The sequence below is a fragment of the Phodopus roborovskii genome, unplaced genomic scaffold (genome assembly GCF_943737965.1).
Source record: "Phodopus roborovskii unplaced genomic scaffold, PHOROB, whole genome shotgun sequence".
NCBI lineage: Eukaryota > Metazoa > Chordata > Mammalia > Rodentia > Cricetidae > Phodopus > Phodopus roborovskii.
Window position 1 is genome coordinate 76,169 of NW_026125169.1, and position 19,820 is coordinate 95,988.

Below are 19,820 nucleotides of genomic sequence, written 5' to 3' on the forward strand. Positions count from 1 at the left end.
CTGCTAGGTAAGGCTAGTTTCTCCTGAAAATCTCAACCAAAGAGCAATTTCTGACAATTTCACTAACCAGACCAAATGAGATAATACATTTAACAGTGTGTGTGTGTGTGTGTGTGTGTGTGTGTGTGTGTATGTATGTAGTATGTATGTATGTGTGTATTATGCATACCTATTATGATACTATCTATGAATTCAAACTATTTTATTATTCATTAGTGAAGACTTATAATCCACACTAGGAAGAAATATTTCTTGATTTTAAAGTCAAATTTAATATGAACATATATTCCTATAGATTATGGGTTTAAAATCAAATCCCTGTAGTTTGTAACCACACTTAAAGCTGTTCTAGAAGAAAACACCATTTTATAGCCACATACACATGCAATAACACATCCTTGCGTGCATACAGACATAAGCATGCTAAGGAAAGTTGTGAAGTTGATAAGCCACTATAAGTAACTTTAAGTGATAGATTCTGTATTGATCTTTGACTTTTATGTCAACCTATAGTTCAAAGAAATGATATTACTGTAACAAACTCTTCCCTATTACTTAGTGAGCACATCCTCTCAGTATGTTAGTCATAAAAAGTAAAATACAGTTTATAGTGAAACAAACCCATTGCACTATATAAATGCAATAGGGATATTCAAAAACAGTTTATTTTGGTATTTTCCTGTATGGTATAAGGCCTAACACTAGTTCCCCACTGTGTCCATTTAGCTACCTTTCAATTTCTGTAAACACAAGGTAGAAAATGATTTGTGGGCTGCTGTTCCATAAGCACTTAAAAATAAATTTCTTAGTGTTTTCTTTATTAACAAGGTCATGCTCTGCTTATGTTAGCAGAATAGATTTCCAATGTACAGCCCTACCACCTGATCATTCAGTGTAAGACTTTTTAGGCTCATTCTGGCGGTTCTCAGTTCTCATACTGAGGGAGGCAGCTGTGTGCGTGGTAAGGCAAGTTTGGCCACTGAGTCATATTTCTTTATTGAGTCCTGCCTTTGCAGCTTGCTCATTTCATAACTGTAGCTAGTCACATTTCTAAGGCTGCCCTCTCATTTGTAAAACAGAGAAAGTAACTCCTACCACACTAGTTGCCTGTGGGGAGTCAATGACTTTAAATTAGGAAGAGAAGACACCACCTGGACCCAGTTAATGACAGGAAGGATCATTTTTATTTTGAGATGTTGGAACTTGAGGTTTAGCATAGCCAAGATAAGAAGTTAAAATGAAACCAACAAAGAGTTCAAAACCTTGAATTATTCTGAACTTTTTTTTGTATCTCTTGGCATAGGAATTGGTTAATAATACTCATTGAATAAAATATAAGTGAGATATTTATATTTAATTGATTTCATTTCCCTATAGGAAGGCTTTTTGTGATCATAACTTTTGTAAAACTAGCCCTCACTTTTTAACATATCTTAATATCACCTTCCTTATGTTTTCCTCATAGTATTATTTACTTACATAATACTTTATATCTTACTTTGTGTGTGTATGTATGTGTTTTTTAATATCAACTTAGGAAAGCAGGTACTTTGGCTACATTTCCATCAATGTTTCATGCACACAACTGAATGAGGCTCACAGTGAGAGGTCTGGTGTACAGAAATTGCTTAACAAAGTCTCAATAAATGATTGAGTGGATGTATATATAAATAAAGAACAAATTTAACATCAGTGATATTAACATCAGTATTCTACCTAGTTGATTCATTTTTTCTTGTTGATTCATTTAGTTCTGAAACCTGATGGTATACTTTTCATTTAAAATCACACTTTGCCTAGACTCAGGGGCATATATATGTAATCCCAGCACTTCAGGTTGAGTCAGGGAATAAAGGAGTTCAGGGACAGTCTCAGCTACTTATAAGTTCAAGGCTAGCCTGGACTATATGTGACCATTTTCAAACAAAGGAAGACATTCCTTGAACACATTTGTATATACCACCCTGTGCTGTTTCCTCTAGTAGATAATTAGGGGAGTGTTATTAGCCACAGAAATTGACCCTAAAAAAGGAATATATCATCTTCTGTTCCAAGAATGCAGAAAATATGGGAACTCCATCTCCATAGCAATCCTTGGCCTCCACAGATACCTGAAAGCACAGGTCACTCATGCACACATACCACACACACACACACACACACACGTACACACATATACACACGAACACACCCACTCGCATGCGTGCATACACATACAAATAATTAAAGAAAAATAGGATGTATCTAAAAAAACAAATAGAATCTATAAATAATAAATTAGACTAGGTCCATTATATCTATACCCTGAGAGGACATTAAGAATCAAAGCAGCTTGGATAATTCAGAAGCAAGGCTATTGGAACAAGTGCCTCTGTGTATTGTAGCTTACAAGAGCTATTTTAGTAGAGTGGTTGGTCAGATTTACACTAAGCCATGAGTTAAAAAGCATCTAGAGAAGTGGAGTGAGCGTCTCCAGGAAGTAGATGACTATAACACTGACAGGCAGAAGGAGATATGAATCAATAATGAATATTCAAACCTGTGAATATTTGAAGGAGATGAAGTGGTCCTGGGTCACAGTTAAGAGCAAAACATTCAAAAGCTTCTCTTCATTTTTTATTGATGTTAGGGACAGCCATCACTTGAGAGCATTTCATGGAAAGTGGGAATTCAGGGGAGTGCCAAATGACCGTTAGAGCAAGAATGTAAGGAAGCAGAAACTACTTAGCTATTGATTGAGCATGCCATCGGAGACAAGATGGCAAGATGGTTCATCAGAAAAGCAGTTCTCTTTCCATGGAGGAATGGACATTGGAGAGTTAGAGGTGATTTGGAAATTTGTAGTTCCTTGAAATAACTAACAAAAGTAGGGTTAAGGGGGCAATGATATTTAATGTGCCAGTTGTGTATGGTGACAGGAAAAAAGTGGGACTGAATTGTCTAGGCAATCTCTGGATACCAGCTGATTTAATAATTTCAAAGTAGAACACTTTCCTAGTATCTAAGGGTATTTAGAATTTGCAAGGGTATCTTTGCACATACCAAATTTACATAGATGTCTACAGTAAATCATGATATTCTTTTGTGCACAGGTACCATAGCCAGTTCACTCCTGTGTGATGAAGTATAAAAGTATCCAAGCCTTCTTCCTTTAAACTCTATTTCATTGTGGAGTCAAGTACCTTTTGGTAACCCTTGCCTAAGTGATCAAACACTCACTCTATCTTGACCTATTTTATATAGTGAAATTATAGCCAGGCATAAATGTAAAAAGGCAGCAAAGTTCACAGGTTAATAGTAATGGGACTTGGTGTAGCACTCTTAGGAACAGACGCTTGTGAGCTATTCAAACTTCCTAAGTCCCCAAGGCAAGATAATCAGAAACTCCTGAAGAAAAAAAAATCACTTCTTTCTACTTGGAAAAAAGTTACCTAGATAAATCACATCTGCTATATCACACAGGAGTTTGTGTTGAGGGATCTCACCACTGAGCTGTAACTTAGAGAGGACAATGGAGATTCAAGAAGCTACACCACCAGTGTGTACCCAAAAGAGGAATCTTAGTATACTTCTTGGCTCAAACTCTGGCATCAGAGGAAAGGGACACTTATTCATGGACTAAAGAGGATTTTAAATCAAGTTCACAGGCACCACATGACAATGCCATTTGGTCTTTTCATCCGCTGAAAGACTGAAAGAACCTAAAACCTTTCTAAAGCCCAGTGAAAAGACTTGATTTTTAACTAAACTCCTTTCCTAGAGGTGCTTAGCTGCAAACAAAGAATATTTCTGTGCTGAGTCAGGAAAGAATCCTGAAAGAGTGACATACAGGGATATTATGAATCCCCTGCTTTAAACCTGGAGTTAAAATTAGTAACAGGATCACAGACATCGGAGCAACTTGAGTCAAGTTCATTGTGAGCAAGTTTGCTATACTTTCTGAGCTTTAATGTGTTTGCCAGGAAAGTAACTTCTTACAAATGGGACTGTGGCAAAGGCTTGATGAGTAAATGTGCAGATCATGTGATAGAGTAGCAGGTCCACAAAATACAGGGAATTTTTTTGTATATGTTTGGGTAGCAAAACAACAGTTCCTTATGTAGCCTAGGCTAGACTTGTACTAATAATTTCCTGCCTAATCCTCAGTTCTGAAAGACAGTTATGGGCCATCATCACCCCCATTTGTTTTTAATGCATTTTACCTATTTGTAAGAAAGGGAATAAAAATTTTGAAGACCTATTTAAAAAATAGAAAACAAGATATGCAAACACAAATTTAGGCACAAAAGTAAGGAAAATGGTAGCCTGGTGTGGCAATCTACATCTAAATAAATACCTTCCCATTTAGGTCTGTGACTTCAAACGAACATGGGTAAGATGCTCTCTCACTTTTTTAAGTAATAAGAGAAAACCTCAAATGTCAAGGGCTCCAGAAGGAAATATACCAAAAGTAGGGTATAGAAATCACATTTTATCAATTCTTGATACTTCTTGATACTTCTCTGGAATGCTTTTGATCTTGATTTTTCTGAGCTTTTTTAAAAAAATATTACTTCTTCAGTGGACAATCAACAACATTACTCAAGAGTACTAGGCAGAATTATGTTTTCCTTTCCCTCCAGAATATCTAAGTCAATGTCATTTTGATTACTGATCATGAAAATTTTGTTCAGCTTTAAAATGCTGAATGCACTGTGCATTTCTAAGATTGTTACAAATTCCATAGTTCAAAGCTCACTATATTTCAAAACTTATTTCTCTTCTATTGTCTGTGTTGAGCCCTATGGAGGAAATGCAAATTACTACACAAGCCCAGGCATGGCTGCTGAGAGAATCAACTTAGGAATGCCAAAAACATTCCTCAGGATCCCTTGCTACAAGCCTTACTTGAGCACAGTCTAAAATGATTGGGCAACATATGAAAGTTCCTGTGTAGCACATATAGGTGCCTTCCTAAGCACAAACTAAGCACATCCTGACTCCATCGTCCTATTATTGTCTGCTCTCAGAAGCACCCAGGGCCACTCTGCCATCCCCTATTAGAAGAAAGGCGGGAATATAATTATGTCTATATGTTGCTTTTAGACACAGCAAACTATGAGCAGATCAATTATTGTTTGAAAAATTGGACGTACATGAGTTTTAGACCAAGAAACATAAAATGTGAAATGCAGGTGTGGATTGGAAACCCAAGTTTCCAACTGGCAGTTTAAAACCGGTAATTGGAATTCAGTATACCATTCAAGTCCATTAAACAGAAATACGCCACTGACAAACTGCCTGTATCTTAATTTGTCAGAAGTCCTTATGAAGTTTATTTATTATCCTCATTTTAAGTTCAAAATGGAAATTTACTATTTTTTTAATTTACCCAAGATTGTTCGTTTAGAAAAGAATACAGGCGTCATTTAAGCCTACAAGATTCCTAATAATTTAACTCATGTTCTTTGTCCAGTGCCACTTATAGGTATTCTAAAGATGAGAAGTTATCAATAAGGCCTATTTTATTGTGTTTTTTATGCAAATAAAGTTGGTAATTTTTATAATTTGTGGCATTTTCTGTGTTTCTCAGTATGCTCTAAGTTACTCTATCCAAGCCCAGATTAAAGCCTAAAGGTAGGAAAAGTAAATATTTAATAGTGTTTAGGTGCCTTATATCTGCCAATCAGGAAAAATAAATGAAGAATTCATTTTTTGAGCAGTTTTCTGGGGGACAAAGCTATTCCAGATATTAACAATAGATGAAGATGGAAAGCTTCTTTCAGGTCTCTCTTCCATTTATATAAATTTACAGCTGCTGTGATCCTTTCTCTGAGCACCATTAAGATACTAGTCTTAAATATACTGATGAGAACAATGTGGGAGTGGTTATGTTGATAGTTGCTGTCTGTTAGTGGGACAGTGATGACTATGTGTGCTTTGGTACAAGCTTAATTCATTTGGCACAAACCCCTGTAAAACTAGATTTCAGCAAAACACTTGGTCCAGTTATTTCTGCTTGGTGTTACATTTGTAATAAAAATTGTTGGCCGGACGTTGGTTGTACACACCTTTAGTCCCAGCACTCAGGAAGCAGAACAGGCAGGCAGATCTCTGTGAGTTTGAAGGCCAGCCTGATCTAAAGAGCTAGTTCCAGGACAGGCTCCAAAGCAAAGCAGAGAACTCCTGTCTTGAAAAACAAAACAAACATCCCTGGTGAGCAAAAGGACTTTGGAAACACTTTCCCCATGCAGGGATACTCCCTTAACCTAGATGCAGGGAGGAGGGCCTAGACCCTACTCCAAATGACCTGACAGATTTTGATGATCCCTCCTAGATGACATCACCCTCCCTGTACAGTGGTGGGGAGGAATGGGATGGGAGGGGGTTGGGGAGTATGAGAGGGAGGGAGAACTAGGATTAATATGTAAAATAGGAAGAAATGATAAAATTTTTAAAAATAGGAAATAAAACTAGTTTTGAAAATGAAAAAAAAAAGAAAAACAAAATAAAATGTTGAACAAAATAGATGAAAGGTAAAGTGAGAAAAGAACATGAAGAAAATTGGTGTCATAATTAACAAAATTATACCTGTTTAATAAGAATGTACCCTAGGGGCTGAGAGATGGCTCAGCAGTTAAGAGTTCTTATTGTTCTTTTGGGAACCTCAATTCCCAGCACCCACCAGCACCCACATCCAGTGGCTCACAACTTCCTGTAACTCCAGCTGTAGGGTATCCAATACTCCGCCCTGTAGGTTCCTGCTCATATGCACATGAATGTGTACACTCACACACACACACACACACACACACACACACACATACACACACACACACACACACACGTAAAATAATATATCTATTAGAAAAGAAGCAAAGGTAGAAAGCTTCCATGTTTATATATTGTATAGATATATTTAATATTTTAGCAACTGAAGTGTGAGTACCCAACTCAATTTGAATAAGTGATGCTACAAAAATTATTTAATATAGAAATTTCAAAATCAAATTAAGTCACATGATTTCTTAGTTTTATTTTTAATTTTTATTATATTTAATTAATTGATTGATGGATTTAGTATGTTTGTGAGTGTGTGTGTATGCATGTGCACCTATGCCAGGACATACCTGTGGATATTAGAGGATAGCTTGCTGGAGTTGATTCTCTCCTTCCACCATGGAAGAGAGTGAGAATCAAAGCTCAAATTCTTGATGTGTTTACACTGAGTTATCTCCCTCTCATGATGACTTTGAGCATCAAAGCTGAGAGACTAATCTGGTTGATATTGTAGTGAGAGTTTTTCATCCAGGCCCCTTCTAACATATCTCCTTACTTCCCTTCTTCCCCCATTCCCTCTCTCTGCTCTTACCTCATATCTGCTCAAATCGTGAGCTTAAGTGACCCTCAGCCTCCAGCATCCAGCATCCTGCTTCCCGGAGCTACAGGGGAATGCCACCTTACCTAGCTACAGTTCTCCTTGTTTCACATAGCATGACATTCATTAGGCATAACTTCTTATCTCTCTGTGGGTGAATAGACAGTTAGTGATTTCAGAAACTTGTGACTATTTCCATAAATTAGCAAGACTGACTATTTTACCATCTTTACTTCATGTTAGAGAAGGCAGAAGGATGGGAGTGGGTCAGGGGAGGCACTGAATGTTGAAGTTAGAGAGAGCACTTGAAATAAGTCTGACAAGTCTAGACTAGTCCCAGGTATGTTCCCCCCGGGGTAAGCAGCACTGAGCTCAGGCTTCAGATCTTCCCCTTCATGAACATTCTTCTTGCACACAGGCTTTTCACCAGAAGCCATCTCTAGGCCATTATTGCATTCCTATAAGATATTTGCTTCAAAACAGACAGGAATGTACCCCAGGCTGGGAATTTGAAGCATACCATATTCATGGCCTGTTTTTCTAAATGTAGAACCTGCTCTGCAAGGTCTCCAGGTTCTACCCTGTGTGTAGTGGTGTTGCAACACTGCATGGGGAAAGCACATTGTGCTTGGGGATGTTACCGAAAATAAATCCCAGGAATAAAAGAAGGCCTTCAGCTACACTTGGGTGAGGTCCAAACTGGAAGTCTGCTGCTCTGAATTGCCCTGCTTCATATGAGAATTATTGGTGAAGACTCCAAGGCTTTATCTCCTTTGATGAACAGAATAGCTGGAATTTCAGTTTGTTCTCCATGTACAGACATATTTAGCATCATTTGTGTTTGGACTTCATCCTTTTTCTCCGTGCTTTCAAATCCTCTATTCCCTTAGAAATGTAAGAAAGTAGTTTGCAGAATGTTTTAAGTGATTTTTTTTTCTAAATAAAATAGAAGTTTATACCTGAAAACCCAAAACAGACAAGGAAAGATGGCATCTATGGTCAATGACTGATATTCTATCCCAGTGTATAATATCCCAGTAGAGCATAATATGAAAGCCTGTAATAATGCAAATAGCACAAGACAAAGAGTGGCAGTTAAATCCCTGGATGCTAGTCATTTAACAAACCTTTATAGACCATTCAATGTGGAAAATAGTAACAAGGTCAGGGGCTGGAGAGATGGTTTAGTGGTAAGAATGTGTAATGTGCATGTGTTAGAGCTGATTCACCTCTGAACAAGTGTGTAAAAAGCTGGGTCTGGTCATACATGTACCTATAACCTTCATTTTGTGCTATGTCATAGATGGGGTTGAGGGGAGGTACAGAGACAGGATTGATGGGATTTTCTAACTACCAGTCTAGGTCGGAATTCAGTGAAAAACTTTTCTCAATGAAATAAGGCAGAAGGAAGGGTGACCCATTGTATTCTGTTGGCCTCTGCATAAACACATATGCACAACCACACACACACACACACACACACACACACAGGGATGGATTAAGAACTAAAAACTATCAAATGAAGAACTAATAATTAAACTCTGCTGAATATTATAGAAGCTTTTGCAGGTTTGTTAAACTTACATGAGGGTCAGATAGGATTCAATCACAATAGCCTTTTTTGTGACTTCTATATAAATAAATAAATAAATAAATAAATAAATAAATAACTAGAAACAAACTACAGAAGCACCTAAACACCTTTCCATGAGCCTGTGATTCTGTTCTGTAGTTATTTACTTTAAGTAAGGAACCATGAGCTCTCTGTGCCCAGTCCCTTATTTATGACGAACATAAATAGTCCGTTCCTTTGTAGAGAAAGCAGGTGATCACAGCATGCTCCTCTATACAGGTCTGTGCTCTGCAGAACATGCATGTGTTCTGTGATCTACTTCTCCCAGACAATTACTATTAAGATATAATATATGTTCCATGAGCATTACATGTTCATAACAATACCGTATCTTATACATCTACAAAGAAAGGCCTATGTGAAGTTCCACTCCTAAACTGTCCCATGTCTGGCCCTGCATTGAAATATTTTTCTCTTTTAAAAATTAACAATGATTTCACTTTTATCTTAGGGTATTATTATTATTATTATCGTTATTTTGGTTTTTCAAGACAGGGTTTCTCTGTGTAGCCTTGTAGACCAGGCTGGCCTCAAACTCACAGATATCTGCCTGCATCTGACTGCTTAGCTCTGTGACTAAAGGTATATGCCACCACTGCCTGGCCTGTTTATTTTTCAATAAGTAAGTTTTAGTGCATCCCTTCCCTTCTTCATTGCCCCACACTTCTGTTGCCATGTTCATTTTGGGCTACTGTGTTGTTGACGTTGTACTCCAGGCTATCCTCCTGTGAGTACCATGTGATTTGATTTCTCCTATTCTTTCTGTTTCCTCACATCTCCAGGACATTTATTTCACAATAGTATTACAATTATTACAACTTTCTCTCAGCTTTCTATTCTCACCTATAAGCACCTCAATTCTCAGTTTCACCTAGTAACACTGAGGGATGCTTTGCATGATATATAGGTAATAGTCTGAGAAGTAGGCTGACTTCCACAGTTCACTTTGGCTTTAAAAATCCCAAGTTTCTAATCTAGTCAATAATCATCTTTGTAGCTCACATAATGTATAACAGATGAAATTTAGACCTTTGTTAATAATTGTGAGACTGAATATTAAATTTTTACATGATTTATATATAGTCACAAACTGAGGGAGAGTATTAGTCATTACTAATGTCAATTTGGCCTATAGCTTTAGTGCTAAGGTTCTATTGTGTCAAGAAGTGTGATGTTGATTGCAGTTTCATTTCTTTATCAGTACAACTGTTTTTCCTGGGACATGGTGTGCAACTATCAGTATTTTAGGAGCTTTAAATGAATACTAATGTGGAGCCAGGTATAGAGGCACACACTTTTAATCCCAGTACCTAGGAGGGTAAAGCAAACTAATATTTTTTTCTTTTTTGCTTTCCTATATATTTTTTTTAATTTTTAAGACAGGGTAGCTTTGTAGATCAAATCAAGCCTGCCTCTTCCTCCCAAGTGATGAGATTAAAGGTGTGTGTGATCACTGCCAAGCTAAATTTCTAATTTCTAATATCAAGGCCAACCTAGTTTACCTCTTGAGTTCCAGGACAGCCAGAGCTACATAGTGAGACCCTGTCTCAAGACAAACAAAAAAACTAATGCAATAATGCAATATGGTTATTCCCAGAGGTATTGAAGTAATTAGCCTAGGCATAGCTTGGACATTAAATTTTCCCCATACTGTAAGATATTAAGCAAAATAAATCTGTCCACTTCTGATTTCTATGTCTCTCAGTGTTCCCACAGAGTTCTTCTGAACTCTGTCTGGGCTCTTGTCATTAATGATCCTCTGTTCTTTCATCCATTGCTTGCTACAGAGAGTAGATAACCATAGAGGACCACAAAGTCGACTGTTCATGCCAACTTTCCTCCACTGATTACCACGAGATGATTAAAATAGCTTTGCTACATTCATAATCTGTCAAATGGGTCTTTTAGAGTTCTAGACCCTTGGCACCCCATGGTATGTACTCAGTGTTGAACTAGATTCCAGTTCAACAGACCTTTTATATCCTAGTCTTTGTACTGACAATGAAATTCCCTCAGAACATGGTGATGTATATCAATAATTCCAGGTTAAGGAACCAAAATCCTCAGTTCTAGGTCTACTTAGGCTGGCAGAGACTGGCAGAAGTGTGTTGGAATAGGGGGAAGAAATCCTATGAACTTTGAGAAAAGAAAAGCATTAACTGTTTCCATCCCTGATTCCCAGCCTTTGAAATTGCCTTTCTATTCTGGGATGATGTTGGGCAACATGTGTACCAGTAAGTCAAATCTTCATTATTTTTAAGAGCAAGCCACACCTTTTACTTATTTTTTTTATTGAAAATCGATTCTTTCATAAATAATATCACTGAACATAGCTTCCCCTTCCTTCACTTCTCTTAGCTCCGTCCAACTCCCCTCTTGCCCAGATACACTCCCTCCATTCCCCTTCAGAAAAGAGCAAACTTCCAAGAGACAAGGACAAAACAAGATACAATAAGACAAGGCAACTTCCCTCACACTGTATATGGACAAGACAATTCAATAGAGGGAAAGAGGCTGGTCTCTCTCCAAACTTGTATTTTTTTAATTAAAATTATTATTTAGGTCTTTGTGAATTTTGTACAATGTGTTTTAGTTTTATTTATTCCCCTCCCAGATCAACCACCCTTTTGTACCCACACAACTTTGTGTATGTTTTTAATACCATCAAATCCAATTTGTGCTGCCTTTACAAACTTGGACATGAGACCTTCCACTGGAGTGTGTTCAACTTATCAGGGACACCCTTAACAAAAACTGACTTTAATTCTTTTAACAGCTCCCAATGGTCAATAGTTTCTTAGTTAAAGGTGGATGATGTGGATAATGCCTGTTATGTCCCTTTAGGCTTGGGTCCTGAAACACTGGCTAGGGCCAGCAAAGAAAGGACATACACAGAGACACACATACAAGAAGCTGGCAGGTGGGATTCTCTCTGATCACTACCACTACAACCCAGAACCTCATGTTTCTGAGGTAAAATACATAGGGAAGGGTTAGCTACTCTCAGTAGGAGGTCTCTGTAGGTTAGTATTCTCAGGTTGGAGGAACAGGCTGTAATTGTTAGTCTTTGCACACACTGATCAATCCCTCATAAAGTGTCATTCAGGTTTCTGAGGAAAGCTTTCCAATCTTTCTTGAACCTGGCCTACACTGGTAATGTCTTTGCCAATTTACCATGGACCAATTGGTGTCAGAGTCCTTGCTTGACTGCCCTTGTTTATGTCAAAACACACATTCACCCAGGATTTCACTCCATGCTTCCTCCATTCCTTCAGGAACCCACCTCTGCTCTTCTGTACTTTTGTCTTGGCCTGAGCCTGCTACCTCTTCTCACTGCCATGAATGCATATGTGCAATCACCCTGCTCTATTCAAAAATCACTGTTTCCTTGTAGTCATCTATAAGACAGTTGTACTAGGAAGCTGTTCAGGGTTTTGTTTGTTTGCTTTTGTTTGTTTGTTTGTTTTGTTTTTCTCAGCCTGTCAATTCAGGTCTAATCCCCATGTTTATAATCTGTGCTGATAGCCAACTTGAAACTAATTATGTAATGAGATATGGTCATGCAAGTCAAACTCCTACTGCTAACCATAGGGATTAAAAATACTGCAACATCATAAAACCTGGGTAGACCACAGTATTGGTATGAGAATCTAGCCAAGTAACATATTTTTTTTAATTAGTTTTGTCTTTTTCTGTTAATCCCTGTCTCTAAAGTCATCAGGAGACTGAAGCAGGACATTAGGTGTGTTGAGGCTGTCCTAGCAACACAGATATCTCTAGGATAGCCTGACATATATATCGAAAAACTATCTGAAAAGAAAAAAGTATTTACTTACTTCTGTTTGATACTGTAGATTGATGGTAGAGGAGTTCTCTCCCCATCACTGAAAACAAGCTCCAAATTAAAGATTTACAAGTTTTCTAAAGCTGTTGGAGTTGTTTGGTTTTTGAGACAAATTCTAAGTATGCAATCCTGGCTAGTCTAGAATTCACAGAGATATCCCTGCCCCTGATTCATAGTCCCAGTCCTGAAACTGTCTTCTAAAGTATAATTTACATACACATACATCAAAAAAAATCTATAAACTAAGTACCAAATTAATATTTTTGTAATATACATGAACTAATATATACTTTTTGTTAAAGAAGGAATACACTATATCCCTCATTTTGGGTGGTTACCAGAAGCAATGACTGTTATAATTTCTGAAGTTAGATTTTTTTTAATTAATAAATTCAGTGGATATTTTAAGTAATACTTTTTATCCTTGTTCTATATCTGGCACAATAAATTATTCTGGAAGCTTTCTAATTAAGTTTAAAAAGTGAGACTGTGGACTCATTTGAGAGTTCAAATAAATAAACCATGCATGAATCGATTGTATCTTGGTGAGAATGGATTTTTAACACACAGCCCAATTCAATATGGGGTTCAATGAAAATACCATCTTGTCTAGATTCAGCATCTGCTCCTGAACCTTTTTGCTTTGAAATTGCAGTCATTCAAAATCACCTCTATTTTATTTAAATTTTGAGTAAGATGCGTCTTACCCAAGTAGATGCTTTTAAGGGATGTTAAGAGGCAATTCAACTGTTAAGCTGTGTCTGAGACTAATATTAATTAAAATGTGATTTAACATTCTGTGTTATTGTCCAAAATAAAAATTTAAACTGTCCTTGATTAGAAGTCATGGCATATTATCAATGCTTAATTAAAACTGTGCCTCATTCATATTCTCCTTCCCCCTTTCCTGTCTCTCTCTCATTTCTTTCCATCCAACTGTCCTCATATTATTATATTACATGTTTTAGCCACAGTCTTCCTTGAGTTTTGGAAAAGAAGAAGAAGTATACTGACCTACGCTTGGGACCTTATTGAATGGGAAGAAGAGGAGGTAAGATATAAGAACAGAAGAAGTTAAGGAATCTGGGGGATCAATGCACAGAGCAGGATCAGATGCACATCATTATATTACACTGACAAGATTCCTCACTTCATGAAGCTAACAGGGGTCAAGGGTCAAGCATATATTGTTAAAACTATTTCTATGTTTTCTTAGAGTGTATCCAAAGAAAAATGTGTTAAGTAAAATACACCCAGAGGTTTACTTGGATTATAATTGGCCTTGTTCTTTAAAAAGTTGTATCTTTGAGCAAACAACACAAAAGCTGGCTATGTTTAAGAGTTCATATTAACTCTTAAAAGTTTTTTTTTTTTTTTTTGTTTTAATTTGTGGTCTTGCTATTTTATCTGGGTAACCTTAGTTTCTCCCATAGGAAACACTTCGCCCCCAATTTGAAGCAAAATATTACAGGATGGAGGTGATAAACCCCATCACAGGAAAACCTGAGCCTCATCAACCTTCATCTGACAAAGTCACACGTCTTCTTGTATCTGTCTCAGGAATCTTCTTCATGGTAAAATATTGTCATCTACATGAGAAAGCTGTGGGGCTGCAGGTTTAGAAAGATAGTCCAGCATGCCAGCTCATCTTGTTCTCCTAAGAATGCAAAAGTTTGCCTGCTGTTCCCCTGAGGCAGGCAAGACTCTTCCTGTCTCTCATTTCTCTTCTGTCCTCTATTGATGTGTCTTAGTGTCTCTTTACCTCTTTTTCTCTTTCTTCCTCCTCATCCCCCTTCCCTTTCTAATAAAACTTCTCAAAAAAAAAAAAAAAAAAAAAAAAAAAGAAGAAGAAGAAGAAAGAAAGAAAGGAAGGAAGAAAGAAATGTATTCTTTTCAGTATCACACACACCACATTACATATATGTGGACACCATAGCCAGTTTGTGACATTTTATTAGAGCATCTCTTTTTAATGAAACACTTATTGGAAGAATAGTTAAGTGGAAATTCTGAGAGTGAAATATCTCCTTAAAACCAAGCAGTCTATATGAAAGAAGAACTTTGGACAGAATTTGCACTTTAGTGTAATAATTGTTCTCTATACTAAAATAATGCAAATATTTCTTGTTTTAGTTTCAGTTTCTTTTATTCCCTAATTTACTTATTTCATTATATACAGGCCCTGGGTGCTCTAGCAATGAGTTACTATTTATTCATTTAATATAACAGATAAAGTGTGTGCTTGCAAATGTAATGCTTAAATCTAGCTAACTAGATTCGCATGTTTAAGCTTAAATAATAAATTGTTTTATAATTCTAGTTTAACTTTCTCCCTTAAAGGAGACAATATCATTTACATATCCTTTCCCAGAAAAATAGATACCTTCAACTTTTGGAGTATTATTGGGTGGTTTGCTTGTCATACTTTAGTAACACAAAAGACAAGGTGTCCTCTCTGCTCCCCCACCATACAGATCTCCTTGGTCATCACAGCAGTGTTTGCAGTTGTAGTATACCGCCTGGTTGTCATGGAACAGTTTGCATCATTCAAGTGGAATTTCATCAAACAGCACTGGCAGTTTGCTACATCGGCTGCTGCTGTCTGTATCAATTTCATAATCATCATGCTGCTGAATCTTGTAAGTGTTCATGGATAATTTTTAAATAGGCACTAAGACAGTGAGAAAAGTGGTGTGTGTGTGTGTGTGTGTGTGTGTGTGTGTTTACATATATTTTTCTGTTCCAAACAGCTCATTTTAACAAGAAGTAGTTCATCCAGCTTTGTTTATTCATTGGATTTTTTATTTTTTTGAGGCAGGTCTCACATAGTGAGAAAAAGTTTATCTGAACCATTTTTCTTCTTTAAAATATTTTGTACCATGTGTCTATTTTGGATAAAGGCCTAATGTACTTTTTATTTACACAAAGCAAAGACTAAAGTCACTAAAGTGAATGTCTACCTGGGAAGACCTCAGAAGATAGCTAAGGATAACCCTAATTCAGCTATCAAGTCACTCATTCTAACAGCCTTACAGTCTTACCACCTCTACTCAGTGACTCTGATGCATAAGTCTTTTTTAATACTGCAAATGAAATACCCAGAGCTAGGAGAACTCAGGCTCAACAAGTTTTCTCCATTCTCATATCTTCGTTAGACATTTTTTGCATTGATATTAGAAGATTATTATATTACGAATTCTTCTTCCCTCTTACAACTATCATGCAGAAGATTTTTGAGTGGGTTTAGCATAAGCAATGTAAGTATACAGCCAATTCAACCAGTGTGAAAATAACTTTATATTCTTCAGAGTCAATCAGTTAATAATGCTCTTCAGAAATTACTTATTTGCTTCCTATCCAAAATATTAAGGTACTTCACAAACTATTAGAAACTTTAATTCACATGAATATACAGGATTAATTTGAGAGCTTAAAAAAATAAGAACACAATAAAATGTCAAATATTATATTATCAAAATGTTCATCTATCTTGTTATTTTCAGGTTAAATTCAATACTCATGTTTAAAATGTGCTTATGAAGGACTGAGCCTAAGTAAAAAATATTCTTTTAGTCTAATGTGCTTTTCAGCTCTAATCTGAATGCATTAAGTTATGAAATGTAGGCATGGAAAAATACTTTAATTCATCAAGCATTTGTCTTTAAATCAGGAGTCTTCTAGGCTCTCAGGAAATATAAGGTATTACACAAATCATGTGCTATTCTAGTGCATTATTTTCTTTTTTTATCCTATTTCTGATTTCCTGTGAATTTTGTTTCTGAATCTTCATTATCCCGGCTCTGCTGATTCTCCTATCTACAGTTTTTGCTTAGCAATAGGCACCTAACAACTCAGTCTTCCTGTGTCTTTCTCAGACTTTCTCTCACTGGCCACAGACAAAGAAGCTGAAAGAGTCTGTGTCAATTACATATTTGAACATTTCTTTTTTTACCTGAGATTGTTTAATGAACTTCATTCCCTCCAATGTAAATTATAAATTCTTTAGCTTAATAAATGAGACACTGCTTTATTTAAGCCTGTTTTTCCTTTCTCTTGTCTAAAGCTGCCCCTCCTCTGCCCCTTTCACCCGTCTCCCCTCCCTACCTCCCCCCGCCCTCTTGTCTGCATTTCATCATGAAGAACCACTTTCTCTGGTCCTGTACTCTGTTAATTCACACCCCCAGTTTCTTGATTCACAGAGCTTTCTCTGTCTGAAATGTTCTTTTTTCCTTTTGTATCCTTGGAGAATATCTCTTCATCGCTGAAAATAGCAGTTAAGGATCACTTCCTCCATACAGTTTTTCTAGGTCCCATATGTAGAACAGAATTACATCTTTGTTTTTATTTTTGTCATGAGGTTCTTGAACTGCCTTTTGTTCCCATCAATGGAAGTCCTGGAAGAATTAAACACTATCTTTGTGAACATTCTTTTGTTGCTTGTCTTAATACATTTCTCCTACTGTTAAAATGTTGAGTTTACTTAGCCAAGGGCATGGCTTCCTCTTCTTGTTGTTTGTTGATATGTTTTAATCTAGGTCCACATGTCTTATTTTTTTTTAATGTTTGTACATTTAAAATATATCATTTGAGTAAATTGTATTTTACTTTTCAATGTTGTAGTATCCTGTATATTATGTGACCAAGTTAATTTTTGTTGCTAAAATTATATTCTTAGTGTTTTTCCAGTATGTAGCTATATTTTAATTTAAACTTAAACTAAACCAAAAGCTGTACTTTCCCAAATGCATGCACAGTTTGAAATATATATATATATCATGACATGTCTAAATAAATATTCAATTGAGGAAAAGCAGTGCATTCTACTGCAATTAAAATTTAAACATATTTTTATTATATTGATCATGAAAGTAATTTTAACAGCATATGCCATTCAAACTATGTATCAAATTGTCTTCAGTAGCTCCTTTGTGGAGCTAAGAAAACTGTATCACAAACAAAACACTCTAAAATTCTTTGCTGATTCTGATCCAGTCAGTCCCTAAAACCACTAATTTGTGTCATTTAAAATAATAGTGATACACAGCCAAGATGAGAAAATTCATCTTCAAGAAATAGATCACAAATAATTCAAACACAATTAAATTTTCAATTTCTTCCTTTAACATTCACTTGCCAAAAATGCATCTTAAAAATCTAGGAGGACAGAACTTGAAGAAACAGTTGCTTCCTAGACCCCCCCCCCTTTCTGACTTTGTTAGACTTTGACTCTATCCATGTTGCTGTAGATACCATAGTTCGTATTACATCTGCAAAGTATTGTGAGGAAAATAAAAATGTGAAAATTCTCCCAAAAATATATACTTTTGCTACTTAATTTTGTCATATTATAGTAAAATAATAGCTGCTTGGCACTGTAAATAAAGAGTAACTCTTAAATAAAAACACAAAAGAAAGAAAGGGAAAAAGAGAGAGGGGGATAGAGAAAGAAAGGGAGGAAGGAAGGGCTAAGCAGATGCCCTCTTGTGCTTTGAAAGTTCCAGGAGTAAGTCACCCAAACCTTTACTACAAAGTCATTCAAAGAATGATCTCCTTTGAGTATTTATGTGATTATAAATGTGTTTAATAGACAGAGAATATAATACTGGGGTAGGGGGCTCTAATACATTAGCTAATGTAAATCATCTATGTTAGTTCTGTTGTCCACTCCATCTTGAACATCTACCTGTAGAAATCAGAGCATTCATTACTATGTTTCCTTCAAAGATCCAATCACTTCAATGGAAATCCTAAAATATACATTTATCTTTCCTGAATGGCTAGGTATCTCATCACCAATGGTATAAAATATGTTATTATAGATTTGAGTGGATCAAAGATTTGGGCCACACCTCTTAACTAGGAAAGTAATTCAGGCCAAATGATTCATTTAGTAAAAGATTTTACTTTTTAAAAAACAATGTGCTTGTTTGATGTGCTCATGTCCATGCTAAAGGTTTCTAGGAGTCTGGAAGTAATAGATACTAGAAGACAAGTCTCTTAGACTCTGCAGGCTAGTCTGTATAGAATTAATATTCACAGTGGAGTCTGGGCAGTCATGCTCTGATGCAGAGACAACATGCACTATAACACACAAAACTCCCTGTTCTGCCCTTCCTGCATTTGCTGCTCTTTTCTTCCCAGTTTATTTTTACATAATGAACCACTACAGCATTAGTAGAACGCTTATTCCTTCTAAGCTCAGAATGAATTCTAAAGTGATTGTCATGGTCAAAAATGCCCTGGAAACTGGTTTCTCTTCAGGATTACTCTGGCTTAACAATTACTGATTTTCTCTACTGTTTCTGCCACTCCTGACCAAAGTCTATGTCCATTGTTATGAGACTATCAGTCTCAGAAGCTGTGCATTCTTCTTCATGTTCCCAAGCTATTTACCCAGTCCACATTTTTGCTTGAAAATCTTTCTTGCTACTGAAGGAAGTGTCCTGTTTTCCAAAAGGATTTTCTACTGGACATTTTTAAACATATTTGTTTTAGTTTTGGTTTTCAAGACAGAGTTTCTCTGTGTAGCTTTGGCTGTCCTGGAACAAACTCTGTAGACCAAGCTGGTCTTGAACTCACAGAAAATCTGCTTACTATATGTAACATGTAACTTTAGAAGCTCTCCAGTGTGGTATCCTGTGTACTATGTAGGGATTAGAATCAGAATGGTTGTCTGTGATCCTGTTTGTCTTTTCCTTCCCGAGTTATATAGCCATTTCATTGCATGTAGTCAAATTCACACACAATCTTCTCTCTCAACACAGTTGCTGCTATATTCCATACATTTGAATGTGTTTAACTCAGGGGTTCTTCCTGCTTTTATAGTTAGATTTAACATTTTGTGTACTGATTGTAGAATATAGCATATGGGTGGTACCAATTAGTCATTTGGGTCTTAAATATTCAGGGTCTTAACTAACCTGGATAAGTTTCAAACAACTATTTTTAACTATCTTCCAAATGTTACTGTCATCTCTTTGGGCATC

At 36.4% G+C, this 19,820-nt stretch overlaps 1 protein-coding gene across 1 annotated transcript in view; it reads left to right on the forward strand.

The window, feature by feature from the left end:
• LOC127226439 (anoctamin-3-like) overlaps window positions 1-19,820 on the forward strand; it is a 112,596-nt gene that overhangs the window by 63,508 nt on the left and 29,268 nt on the right. Inside the window, exons 11-13 of the mRNA XM_051190476.1 lie at window positions 13,803-13,885; window positions 14,268-14,408; window positions 15,309-15,473. Coding sequence (XP_051046433.1) covers window positions 13,803-13,885; window positions 14,268-14,408; window positions 15,309-15,473 — 389 coding nt within the window. The remainder of the gene's footprint in view (window positions 1-13,802; window positions 13,886-14,267; window positions 14,409-15,308; window positions 15,474-19,820) is intronic.